Source organism: Bos mutus, chromosome 1 (assembly GCF_027580195.1).
Source record: "Bos mutus isolate GX-2022 chromosome 1, NWIPB_WYAK_1.1, whole genome shotgun sequence".
Classification (NCBI taxonomy): domain Eukaryota; kingdom Metazoa; phylum Chordata; class Mammalia; order Artiodactyla; family Bovidae; genus Bos; species Bos mutus.
Window position 1 is genome coordinate 65,212,484 of NC_091617.1, and position 12,725 is coordinate 65,225,208.

At 43.9% G+C, this 12,725-nt stretch overlaps 1 protein-coding gene across 1 annotated transcript in view; it reads right to left on the minus strand.

Annotated features, from left to right (window-relative positions):
• Positions 1 to 616: 616 nt before the first annotated feature.
• HCLS1 (hematopoietic cell-specific Lyn substrate 1) overlaps positions 617 to 12,725 on the minus strand; it is a 35,230-nt gene continuing 23,121 nt past the window's right edge. The window contains exons 7-14 of the mRNA XM_005896080.3: positions 7,602 to 7,712; positions 6,694 to 6,749; positions 6,013 to 6,082; positions 5,209 to 5,420; positions 4,689 to 4,793; positions 3,936 to 4,179; positions 3,767 to 3,835; positions 617 to 3,568 (exon numbers count right to left, since the gene is read on the minus strand). Of these exons, the coding sequence (XP_005896142.1) occupies positions 3,432 to 3,568; positions 3,767 to 3,835; positions 3,936 to 4,179; positions 4,689 to 4,793; positions 5,209 to 5,420; positions 6,013 to 6,082; positions 6,694 to 6,749; positions 7,602 to 7,712 (1,004 nt within the window). The 3' untranslated portion in view covers positions 617 to 3,431. The remainder of the gene's footprint in view (positions 3,569 to 3,766; positions 3,836 to 3,935; positions 4,180 to 4,688; positions 4,794 to 5,208; positions 5,421 to 6,012; positions 6,083 to 6,693; positions 6,750 to 7,601; positions 7,713 to 12,725) is intronic.

Here is a 12,725-nt window from a genome sequence, read left to right on the forward strand (position 1 = left end):
TATTTACCAAATAGATTTTAGACACATGATGATTTTAAGTTGGGAACCAAATGAAGCTAAGTTTGTTTGATGTGGCTTCATGTCCTTGGGTCATGTGCAAAAAATATATCCTATCAGGTCTCCAGGCATAGCTGAAGCCAGGATGGTTGAACTGCTTACCCCATGTTTATATCCCTCTCATGTTAATTGATGCCATTTTCCTAGCAATTGTCAGCAAGCAAGACAGAGGGAAAAGGAGGATGGGTACTGTGGAGATGCAGAGAACAAAGAATTTAACCAACAACAGTAAAAGAGTCTAGTCAATATGAAGGCATGAGAACAAGTGCCAGAGTAGAAGTACCCTCACCTTTCATTTTAATGTGCCGCTTGATACTAGTCAGTAATGTAACTCTACTTTTCCTAATCCTTATTGTTTGGCTTATACTTCACATTTGTATATGGCATGCCATTTTCTAAAAAATATAACTAGAGTGCGAGCTAAGGTTTTATTCGGTGAAAATGAGTAATTGCAACAACTAAACAGTAAAGTGGAGGAAAACAGGAAGAGTTCTCCAGGGATCAGGTCCAAGTTTTTGGAATCTAGTCCTTCCTATACAAAGAAAGCAAGCTCTGAAAATCCATTCTGGGGTTTTGTTTTATTAGAAAAAGAAAGCAAGGGGAGCTGTAGACTAAGGGAGATGAAAATCTGGGGCTACTGTGAGCCAGATGAGAAGTATAGAAAAAGAAAGAGAGCAGAGGGCTATTCCTTGACAGTCTGGGCAGCCCAGGGTTCAGGAGGGCAGGCGGGAGAGTGACTGCACCTCTCTGTGGGCCCCACCATTCCAGGTGCACTCTACTTTCCCAGTTTCTATCTAAAGTGCAACACTGAGCGGATCAACACCATCAAACACATTTTATAAGGCATTAAATTATATATGTAGCAGGAAATCAGAGTACTACAGGTATCCACTAGCCTATACAAAAAGGCACATTTTATGGTGACAGGACAATTGGAGAAAAAGGAAAGCCTTTTGGAGAGACAGTGATCTGATTAATGGGATGAAGCTACAGTGAGCAGCAGGAACAGCAAGCATTATCTGACAAAAGCAAGGTAGCTAGAAATGGTTTCAGCTTAAGAATCAGCTAAGGAGAGTGAAAGGGGACTATGGACCCAAGAATAAGAACCTGGATGGGGGAGATATCTGTGGGCAGAGCCCTTGAAGAGTATCACACCAAGAAATCCAGTCCAAAGTAGGGATCAGCTGTATGTGGAGGGTAAGGTCTGTGGAACCCAGGCAGAAAGGATTATTGCCTTAAGGACCTGGAAAAGAAGCTTTTGTCTTATAATGAAGGAAAAAGTGAAAATCAAGGTGGAATTTTGATGTAAGAAGAAAATCACTGCCAAAGTATGATCTATGTGTGATGTCTAATCAAACTGAAGCAAAGAATGAGATTGTATATATCTAGTGTGACTTATCTCTATACCCTGGAAACCCCAATATCTCTACAGGCAAAAATAAAAGCTGTTTTGTACTTTCAAAGTCTAACTGGGTGAATCTTGCAAGTGAGGTATAGAGACAGATGTGTCTCACTGGCGCAGAGGTCACTGTGGCAACAAAGGAGTGTGTGTCTTAAAGAAAAGCCAAGGAATAAGCCTGAGGGCTGCAGTGCCTAAGCACATGGGCAGCTCACCAATGAACTCTAAGGATTTTCATGAAGTCTTGCCACAACTATGGGTCTCAGTCACCAATCCTAGCTCTTCCTTGATCCCACTGTCTTCTCCATCTTTGAAAGCTGAACCCAAGTTTAGATACTGGTTATAGCACGGACTTCAGATTCTTTACCATCTGAGGCACCAGGAAAGCCCCCATCTTCTACCAACCCTATACCAAATCCTGACTTTCATTTTGATTTGATTTTGCTTTACCTAGGGTCTCCTACTCTGGACCTTGCCAATCCCAATGGCTTTGGGTTAGATAAACTCACTGCATCCTGATCTCATCCCCATACTTTGCTTGATGACTTGTTTTTTGCCTATCACTGGCTGTCCAAAGGTCCTCACCTCTTCTACCAGCCTCAGCCCTATACCACAGAGAAACTTCATGTACCACAGAGAAATTCAATCTACCTTCTTACATGGCCATTGATTTCATTCATCCAGCTACAGGGAAGCCTAGACTTTCTTTAGTAGAGGCCACTATCTTTGACTCCAAATCCCTTTATCATCTCATTGTTCACTTTTGTGCTTAGTAGCTCAGTCATGTCTGACTCTTTGCAACCCCATGGACTGTAGCCTGCCAGGCTCTTCTGTCCATGGGGATTCTCCAGGCAAGAATACTGGAATGGGTTGCCATGCCCTCCTCCAAGGGATCTTCCCAGCCCAAGGATCGAACCCAGGCCTCTGCAGTGCAGGCAGATTCTTTACCATCTGACCCACCAGGGAAGTCCAAGAATATTGGAGTGGGTAGCATATCCCTTCTCCAGGGGATCTTCCCAACCCAGGAATCAAACTGGGATCTCCTGCATTGCAGGTAGTTTATTTACCAGCTGAGCTACCAGGGAAGTCCAATTGTTCCCTTTCAGTTTTAATCTTTTGTTGTTGGCCAAATCTTTTCCTCTTCTTTTCCCCTAATTTGTGCTTCTGCCTCAGGCAACATCATGCACTAAAGAAATGTCTTTACTCCCAGGTGGAAGGTGGCTGGCCTCTTACAACTGCTGAAGCCAGTAGAAGTTGAACTGCTTAATGTAGACCCTTCCTGGCCCCTGTTTCCCAACCTAACTGCCATTCTCCAGGCCCATCTGTTTTTGGACTGGATATCAGTATAGTCTAAGGAAAAGGCACAGCCCTTGACACCAGGGTTCAGAGTGATGGGCAATGGTTGGAAGGACTTTTCTGAATATGCGAAAGAGGGAAGGAAAATTACTTCTACCTGTAATGAGAGTTAGGGTCATTGAGGGCCACGTAAAAGTACTATTTACCTCAGAATAGAGGTGAGCCATGGTCCCACTTTATTTCCAATTTAGTACCCATCAGAGAGAAGAGTCAGAGATATCTCTGCAAAGAAGGAAAGTGAGAAAACAACACACGTAGGAAAACTAGGAAGACATACCTTGCCATGCAAACAGCCAGGAAGCACAGCACTCACAAAGGGAAGCAGAGTTAGGGGTGTGGGTAAGAGGGGGCACTCACAGGGAAGGAGGCGGGGCCACAAGATAAGCATCCCTGAGATCATCCTGGGTACGCAGGATAGAGAAGACACCGAGCGGAAGGAGACCCCCCTTCTTCATGCCGTCTCTGTCCAAACCCTGATGGAGAGGGAGAGGGAAGTCTGCCTAGAACTTCAGGCAACTCATGACATCCTGTCAGACACTTGCAGCAGAAATGGAGAGCAGCTGGAGGCAGAGCCACTGGGGATATGCAAAGTCACAGTGCAGCAAGAAGACAGAAACAGTTACTGGAGGAGCTTGACATAATTTGCAGGGAAGAGTCCAAAGTGGCCGTGGCAACGTCCCCGCCACCAGCCCTCGTCCACCATCTCAATGTCAGTGATGACATCATCTGGGTCAAAGGAAATCTCATCACTTCCCTCTGGGGAGAAAATTGACAGACTATTAGGATGGTCAGGCAAAAATCCCTCCACCCCGTGCCCGCTTTAAACCTCAGGAAGGGAAAGAGGCCTGTCCTTGATGCCAAGTCTGGGGCCCTATTCTGACCCCCAGAATCCACCCGCCTCTCATGTATCAAGGGGCTCCAGGCACCAGACCCCTCAGACCACTCCCAACCTACCTCCTTGGTAATCATACAGGGCTACAGCTGAGATCCCAGCTCCAGCCCCAGCTGGGTGGCCTGATGATCCTGCACAGTGAGAAATATGAACATGGTCTTACCAACATGGAGAAGGAAAACAGGCAGGTCCTTCCATGTAATGGGGGAATTCTTCTGCCCCACCACTCACCAGCCAGAGTGGAAGAAAAAGAGGGATCCTCAGGCTCGAGCACATCCTCATAGTCTGCCTCTGCTTCCTCATCCTGCTCATGTCTGTCTATCTCCTCAACATCCTCATAGTCATTCTCAGGCTCGGGTTCAGGCTCGGGTTCGGGCTCAGGCTCAGGCTCAGGCACTGCTTCATACACTGGCTCTTCCTGCAGCTGGAAGACTTCTGGAGTCCTGGGGGGCAGAGCTGGGGCCTCCTCATTGTCCTGAGAAAAGACAGTATACTTGAAGCAAGGTGACTTCTGTGTACCAGGAGCTGCCTCTCCAAAACGTCCCAGTGGAGGACTGCTGGGCCCTATCATCCACATGCCTCCACTTCCATGTCCATTCCTGGCTCCTGCTAACAGCCTCTCCTAGGGAACAGTCTCTCACCCCTCTTCCTTCTTCAACCTCTTCCCACATCCATCCACTCAAAACACCTACCAACAGACGATGTTAATCGAAGGGGAATGTAAAAGGTATGAGGAGAAGGAAATGGAACACAAGTCAGATTCCTTGGAAGACCAGGAAAACAGTGAAGCAAAATCTAAAAGGGGAAAAGATGACAGCTAGGATGACTAACTGTCCTAGTCTGCCCAGGACTGGGTGGTTTCCCAGAATATAAGACTTCCAGTGCTAAGGTCAGGATAGCCCCAGGCAAACCAGGGTGGTTGATCAGCCTGCAGGACATGAGGAGATGGGAAAGGTGTGGATCTTTGGGGGGCGGTCTGCTTACCTCTGGGGGATCCTGCCTTGAGGGCAGGGCAGGTACTGGTTGTTCCCTCTTGGTTCTCACAGGCCCAGGCTCTGATGACGGACAACTCGCTGCTGGAGGCCAGGCCTGTGAAGGATGAAGCATCTCTCCAGTGAGCAAGAAACTATCTTCTCTCCTGTACTGGAACACCCCTTCCTGTCCCTGCCAATTCACATCTATCATTCCTCAAGATGGGCTCCAACCTGAAATGACAGCTCCTTCCTCTTGTTCTTGCAGCAGTAACTGACTACACTGCCTGGTGACCTATCTTTTGTTGAACCATGTAAATCTTGGGGTTTTTTCCACTGAGCATTCTCATATGTATATATGAAGCTTAATTACACAATTAGATTGAGATCTTCTGAAGACAAGGATAACAATTGTAGATTTTGCTAACACAGGGGAGTTCTGGGTCTTACTTTTTACTAAGGATACAGATCCCCTTAGGCTCTTGTCTGGGCAAAGAATGCTGGATGTGGATCCCGGAGGGCTGAGCACTTACCTCTGAGGAGATTTTCTTAGGCAATGGGGCTGGCGCCGCCGGCTCTTCCCTAGTGGCCACTGGTTGCTGAGCCTCATGGCTCATCTTTACCAAGGCCTTTCTCTCTTGTTGCTGCCTGGCCATCTGTTGTGCCTTCTCCTCTTCCTCCTGCTTCCTCTTTTCCTCTGCCATGGACTCAAATTTTGCCTTCAGCCCACGGGCACCACTAGAAGCTACAGACACAGTCAAAAAAATTAGGGTTGTCTTGGGTCAGAAGTAGAAGAGTAGCACTGGAAAGAAGAAGAGTCAGTTAAACATCCAGAAGAAGAGAAAATCAAGACAGGACTCATGGAAATGGAGGTAAAGAGGTATTAATGAAGGAACAAGGGGCTTAGAGAAGGATAAGGTAGCCCTGGAGCCTAGATTTTCACATAGCCAGACCATGTGATCTCAGGCTCTTACTCCTTCTAAAGCTTGGTCCCCTAACCTGCATCCTTCCTTGTCCACATTTCTTAAATCTATATACCCTCAGGCCACCATCTACCCACTGTCCCCCATCCAAAGTTCCTTTCCCTTTGTGTTCTTCCCAGATGGCTCCCCCCATCCCTGTGTTCTCTACATACAGTTTTTTCCCCAGTGTCACTCAGATATCCACCTAACCTAATTTTTTTTTAGGAGAAAGAATCTGGGAAGATGAGGGTAGGGGTCAAGTCTACCTCAGCTAACCTAGGTAGTTAAATGCTTGGAGTAGGTAGTCTAGGAAGAAAAAAAGAATGAGAAGGCAGAGGAGATTGAGGAGAACAGAGAGAGGGAATTAAAACTCACCAGCCTCTATGGGTGTTGTCTTCTTGTAAGCTGTGGTTGGGGCCTCCATTTCATTGAAGCCAACAGCACTCTGCAGGTAGAGGAATAGTATGTGCAGTGGTGGGGAGAGGGAAGGGGGCGATAGTGACCCAGAAGGCAGTAGCAGGGATTGGGGCCACTATAGGAGGTCTCCCTAAACTTTTGATGCTCAGTAGTAGTTAGGGTATTCAGATATTGTTGTTTTGCTTCAGAGAGATGGGTAAAGAAGTTCTAGGCTTGTAGGACTGGCTCTCCCTTTAAAAAAGCTCAGTGTTCCTGGAATCTCACATCTTTTAAGTCCAGTTGCCTGGAATGCAGGAGTACATGAAGTACATGCAGTACATGAAGAGGTGTAGGGAAACACTGAATGGAGTGGGGCTAGGTTACTGACTGAGTTAATCAATACCAAGCAATCAATGAAGTTTTAAACACTTTTCGCTGGAGTTTGTCTGCCTCCCTGTCTCTCTCCACCTCCTCACTCTCCTTGATAAAGCTCAGGCTTCAGAAGACACACCCATTAGATGCTGAGGGCAGTCAATGGGAAGAGCAGGAGGACAGTGCAGGGCACCTAGCTTTGCTCATCCTTGTACCCACTTTGCCTCTCACTCTTCTCCATGTATGTCAGGGAACTTTTCCCAAGACATTGGTGTTCTGGTGCTTTACCTTATCCACTCGGTCCTTCTGGATGCCATACTGCCCGCCAAAACCCTTGGCATAATCTGCAGGATGGAAATATCTGAGAGTCACAAGAGGAGTTAAGTGCTAGAAATGTATGCAAAGAGGGAGTAGGAGCAGTGGGAAGGAGGACCAGAAGACAGGAATGAGGAAAACAGAGAGACCGATGAGGAAGTATGTTAGTCAGGAATAGACAGAGGAATGGGTGGGAAAAGATGAAAAAGGATGGGAAAAAAAAATACCTGGGAGAGAATGGAGATATGAGACATGGGAAGAGAGAAACAAAAGAGAGAGAAGTGGCAGAAAAGGGCAAAATATAAAAGGAAGAAACAGGAAAAATTAAAGCGAGAAGTTGCTGTATAGCATAGGGAGCCCAGGCACTCTGTGATAACCTGGAGGGATGGGATGAGGGGAGGGGAGGGAGGGGACGTATGGATAATTATGGCTGATTTACATTGTTGTATGGCAGAAACCAACATAATATTGTAAAAAATTTTTTAATTTAAATTTTAAAAAATATAAAAAAAAATTAAAGTGAGCCCCCCAGCCATCCTCTCTGTGTCCCAGGGAAGAAGGCCTCTCTCTGTGAAGCAGAGGGGCCCCTAAGACTCACAGCCAAATCACACTCTTGCCATCAGCCAGCCTGCCCGTCTTCACCCATTCCTCAATGACCCCTTCTCTTTGGTCACCTTCCTGTGTCCTGCTCCTAAGCTTGCTGCTCTCCTCTCCATCCCTGTGGGTCTCCCCCCACCTACCCCCATACAGGTAATGCATACTCTTCACCCTACCACTTCCTGCATGACTCGTATTCTGGGTACTCTGTGTCAACTTTCAGGAAGAGCAGAAGGAGGGCTCCACGTACGCTATGGCCTCCCTCCTCTCCAGCCCCAACTCACCTCTCTGGGATTCATGTTTCTCTGTCTCTCCCTTGTAGTCATATCCGAGAGCTGCCTTGTCCCGTTTATCCGCCTCTATCCCATAACGGCCACCAAAGCCACGAGAGTAATCTGCGGTGGAAGGAGCAGTTGTGAGAGCCCACTCTCAGTCCATGGGAAAGTGCTTGGAAGAGGAGTCAGGAGGGGTGGGTGCAGGGTGATGGGGCCTGGGAAGATAGCGGGGCCTGAATCAAAGGGAAATGGAGTTCTAAGCCAGCCTTTGTAAGTTTTAATTCAACAATGTCCACTCTTTCCCTCATTTCCATTCCAAGATAGAAGATTATTTCAATTTTTTCCCTTCTTCAAAGAAGGAGAAAATACAGAGAGTGTAAGGAGAGACATCCAGAAAAAAAGACAGATGCATGTGAACTACATGTCTTTCCCTAATTCTATGCAAACACTTGGTAATTTGAGAAAGATATAATGATCTTTTTTTAAAAAAAAAAACAATAAATCTCAAAAGAAAACAAGAAAAAAAAATTCCTGGTTCCAGGAACAAACAGATGAATCAAAATAGTAGATATGATGGTAATTATGAGCTGACACAGAAAACCCAAGCTGTTTTCAGTCACAAATTTAGTGCCTAGAGAATAGGATGTAGGATCTGAGGTTCTAGTTTCTATACAAGAACAGGTAGCTGGAGCAAGAAAGTAAGGCTCTGCCCAATTCTATAAAATAATTCTAGAAAAAGTCTACTACTTGTCCAGGGAAATGGTAAGAGGAATTCTAGTTTTTTAGCATTTGGAGAAGATTTTACCTATGAGATTTGTAAGCTCCAAGCCTGCACCTGAATGTGTGAGATACAAATATCCAGTTTCATACTACTTATATTATACAGAAATTCTAAGCTGAGAGATTAATTGAATACTGATATAGGAAAATATATACCACAGAAAGGGTTAGCATCAGAAAGATGACATGAATATGAGACAAAGTGGACTTAAAGACAAAATGCATGATAAGAGACTTAACACATGATAAAAGGGCAATTTGTCCTTCATCAGGATTAAATATGATGAATCAAAATTATCAGAATCAAAATTCATGAAACAAAGATGAAAGAGAAAGAGACAAATCTATGACCATAGTCAAAAATTTTAACACTCTTTTCTAACTATTAATAAAAAATTTAGACAAAAGGGATCTATTAGAGAAGTCCCAAACAACATTATCAACAAGACCTAATTGACATTTATAGAATATTACATCCCCAAACTTCATGATATATATTTTTTCTATGCACATATACCAGCCACCAAGATAGACCATATACTTGTTCATATAAAAAGTTTCAGTACATTTCAAACGATTGGAGTATGAGATATCATATCCTCTGATTATAATAGAATTAAACTAGAAGTTCATAACAATAAAATAAGAAAATTTCCCAAATTTCTGGAAAATGAGCAATTACACTTTTAAATGACTCATGGAGCAAAGAAGAAATGAAAAGGAAATGAATATTTTGAACTGAATAAAAAAATTAAAATATATATAACATTGTGGAATGTAGCAAAAACAGGGTGTTTCCCAGGTGTCGCTGGTGTCCCAGGTCCCCAAGAACCTGCCTGCCAATGCAGGAGACGTAAGAGACATTCAATCCCTAGGTCGGGAAGATCCCCTGGAGAAGGGCACGGCAACCCACTCCAGTGTTCTTGCCTGGAGAATCCTGAAGGCAGAGGAGCCTGGCAGGGTATGGCCCATAGGATTGCATAGAGTCAGACACAACTGAAGTGACTTAGCACACACACATATAGTTTTAAGTACCCATGAAGTAAGCAAAGGTTTAAAATTCATTTTCTACGTTTCTACTTTAACAAGAAAGAACCAATTAAACCCACATTAAAATGAAAGAAAAAAAAGTACTGAAAAGCAGAATTCAATAACATTTTAAAAACAAGTAAACAATGGAGAAAATGAGCAAAGTAAATATACTTCTTTGAAATTAATAATAAATAATATTAAAGAACCTCTAGCAAAATAATTAAAAAGAAAAAACTACAAATTAATAATATCAGTAGTAAAAGTGAACATGTCACTTATAGATCTTACAGAGGTTGAAAAAAAAATAAGGGAATACTATAAATGAATCTATACCACTATATTTGAAAATATAGATAAAATGGAAAATGTCCTTGAAAAGCATACATTACCATAATAAGAAAAAAATCAGAAGACTGACTAGACCTGTATCTATTTACGAAATCGAATTCATAATGGAAAACAATAATTGTAAAGAGAACATAGTCTTTACTATTAAGACCCTGGAACTCAGCCAGAAATAAAGGCAGAATTTCTCTGATGGGAAATATTCTCAATCCAGGGCACATAACAAATATCCCTGTCTCCCCACTGAAATAAATTTGCAAAATGTAATAAATTATAAACTATCAAAGAAATAAATAACCATGATGGAAAATAGATTAGTTGAACAGAAGAATTGGCGTCCCCAAGAGTTGCAATTGTATAACAATGTGAAAGAAACTATAAAATGAGTATTTTAAAAATAACTAAAGTGCTTAAAGAAAGGGAAAAATATAATGAAAGCAATACGAGATTAAGGAAAAGGAATCAGCAGATTTGCAATAGAATCAAAGGGAACTAGTACAAACGAAAAACAAATGAAATAAAGTTGAAAAATTAGTGGATGACTTAAACGATCGTTAAATACATCTGAAGGAAGAGTTAGAGAACTTAACATAGATCCAAGAGGATTACCCAGAATGCAACATAGCAAGATAAAGAGATGAAAGTAGAGAACAGAAATTAAGAGACATCAAGAACACAACTCGGGGTGGCAGTCCCAAGATGGCAGAGGAATAGGGCAGGGAGACCACTTTCTCCCCTACAAATTCATCAAAAGATCATTTGAATGCTGAGCAACTTCTACAAAACAACTTCTGAATGCTGGCAGAGGTCACCAGGCACGGAGAAAGGCATTCTCTTCAAAAGGAGGTGAGACAAAATATAAAAGGCAAAAAGAGAGACAAAAGAGTTAGGGAGGGAGATCTGTCCTTGGGAGGGAGTAGTGAAGGAGGAGACATTTCCAAACAGTAGGAAACCCTCTCACAGGCGAGTCTGTGGGGAGTTTTGCAATCTCAAAGGGCAACATGACTGGGAGGAAAAAAAAAACACCCACAGAATAGGCGCCTAACTCTGCCAGCAGAGAAGTAGCCCAGACATTTGCATCTGCCACCAGCGAGCTGGCGCTGGACAGGGAGGCACGGGTGCCATCAGCGGTCCTTAGGGTAAGGTCTGGGCCTGAATGCTCTGAAGGAGCTAAAGTGAGATAGCAACTCAAACTGTGGGATTGTCAGAGAGGGAAAAAAAAGAGAGAGAGAACTTTCCTGCAAAAGGCTCCAACTAGCAGCCTGGCCCACTCACAGAACTAAGGATTGAGCAAATACCAAAGGAGAGCTAGCTGGCTGCATACAGACCCCTCCCCACCCCCACCAGAGGCAGAGAGGCAGATGTGCAACAACCAGAGCCAGAAGGCAAGGGGCTGCTCCAATCTCGGCCCCAAAGACCAGCATCCTCCACCAAACTGTGAGCAGGCTTCCAGTTGCTAACCATGTCTTCCTGGATGGTTGACATCTGCCAGGAGGGTCGCAGCCTGAGATCACCTCCCCAGAGGAGACACACAGCACACCTGAGACAGTCTCACAGCACACCCAGGAAGCTGAGCGCCCAGGACCAGGGACGTGATTAAGATGTACGTCCCCCTTGGACAGTGCGCTTACCAAGCACCTGGTCACCTGAGCTGCTTGGACCAGGGAAGGGCACAAAACACACGCTCAACCGAATCTGTGCCCTTGCGGCATACCCGAGAACCTGACCCAAGCAGCTTAGACCTGGGAAGTGCAAAAAACCCAGGGCCTGCTTTGGACAGTGCCCTGCAAAACACCCTGCAGCCTGAGCAGTGTAGACCCAGAAAGCACATGCTGCTGTGAGCTAGGGCAAATCCAGTGTGGTCCATACACTGCGAGCACTTCCCACACACACCAGCAATATTTGTTTGCGGTATTCTTCCCTCCCCACACCACAACTGAACAAGTCAGCCTAAATAAGTGACCACCTTGGCCCCCTTGTGTTGGGGTGGAAATTAGACACCAAAGAGACTTGCAAACAGGAAACCAACATAAACAAAGAAGAGGGAACTGCTCCAGAAGTGACAGGTGCAACAGATTAAAACCCTGTTGTTAACACTGATTAAGCATTGGAGGGGGCCTATAGACCTTGAGAACAAGTACAAGCTGGAACAAGGAACTATATGAAACTGAACTGACCCCACACTGCTCACAACAGCTCCAGAGAAATTTTTAGATATATTTTTACTATTATCACATTTTAATTTTTTAAAAATTTAATTTCTTTATTACTCCTTTAATTTTCATTTTTATAACCTACTATTGCTTTGCAAAAAAAGACCCTATTTTAAAGCAAATTTCATATATATATTTTTTTATAATTTTTGTGATTGATTTTGTTTTGTATTTTTAATATTGTATTTTTGAGAGTCTAACCTTTACTCTAGATTTTTAATCTTTGCTCTTTGGTATTTGTTATCAATTTTGTACCTTTAAGAATCCAATCTTCAGTATCCATTTTCACTTAGGGATGTCATTACTGGCTTGATTGCTCTCTCCCCTTTTGACTCTCCCTCTTCTTTCCCAGGTCACTTCTATTCCTCCCTCCCTCTTCTCTTCTCTGCTTAACCCTGTGAATTTCTCTGGGTGTTCCAGGCTGTGAAGAACACTTAGGGAACTGATTACTGGCTAGATTGTCTCTCCCCTTTTGACTCCTTCCTCTTCTCCTTCTGGTCCCTCCTCCCTCTTCTCTTCTCTGTGTAACTCTGTGAATCTCTCTGGGTGTTCCAGACTGTGGGGAGCACATACAGAATTGATTACTGGCTAGATTGTTCTCTCCCATTTTGACTCTCCTTATTCTTCTCCTGGTCACCTCTATCTCCCTCCTCCCTCTTCTCTATGTAACTCTGTGAACCTCTCTGGGTCTCCCTTGCTGTGGAGAATTGTTTCACCATTAACTTACATGTTTTATCATCAGTGCTTTATGGATGGAGAAGTC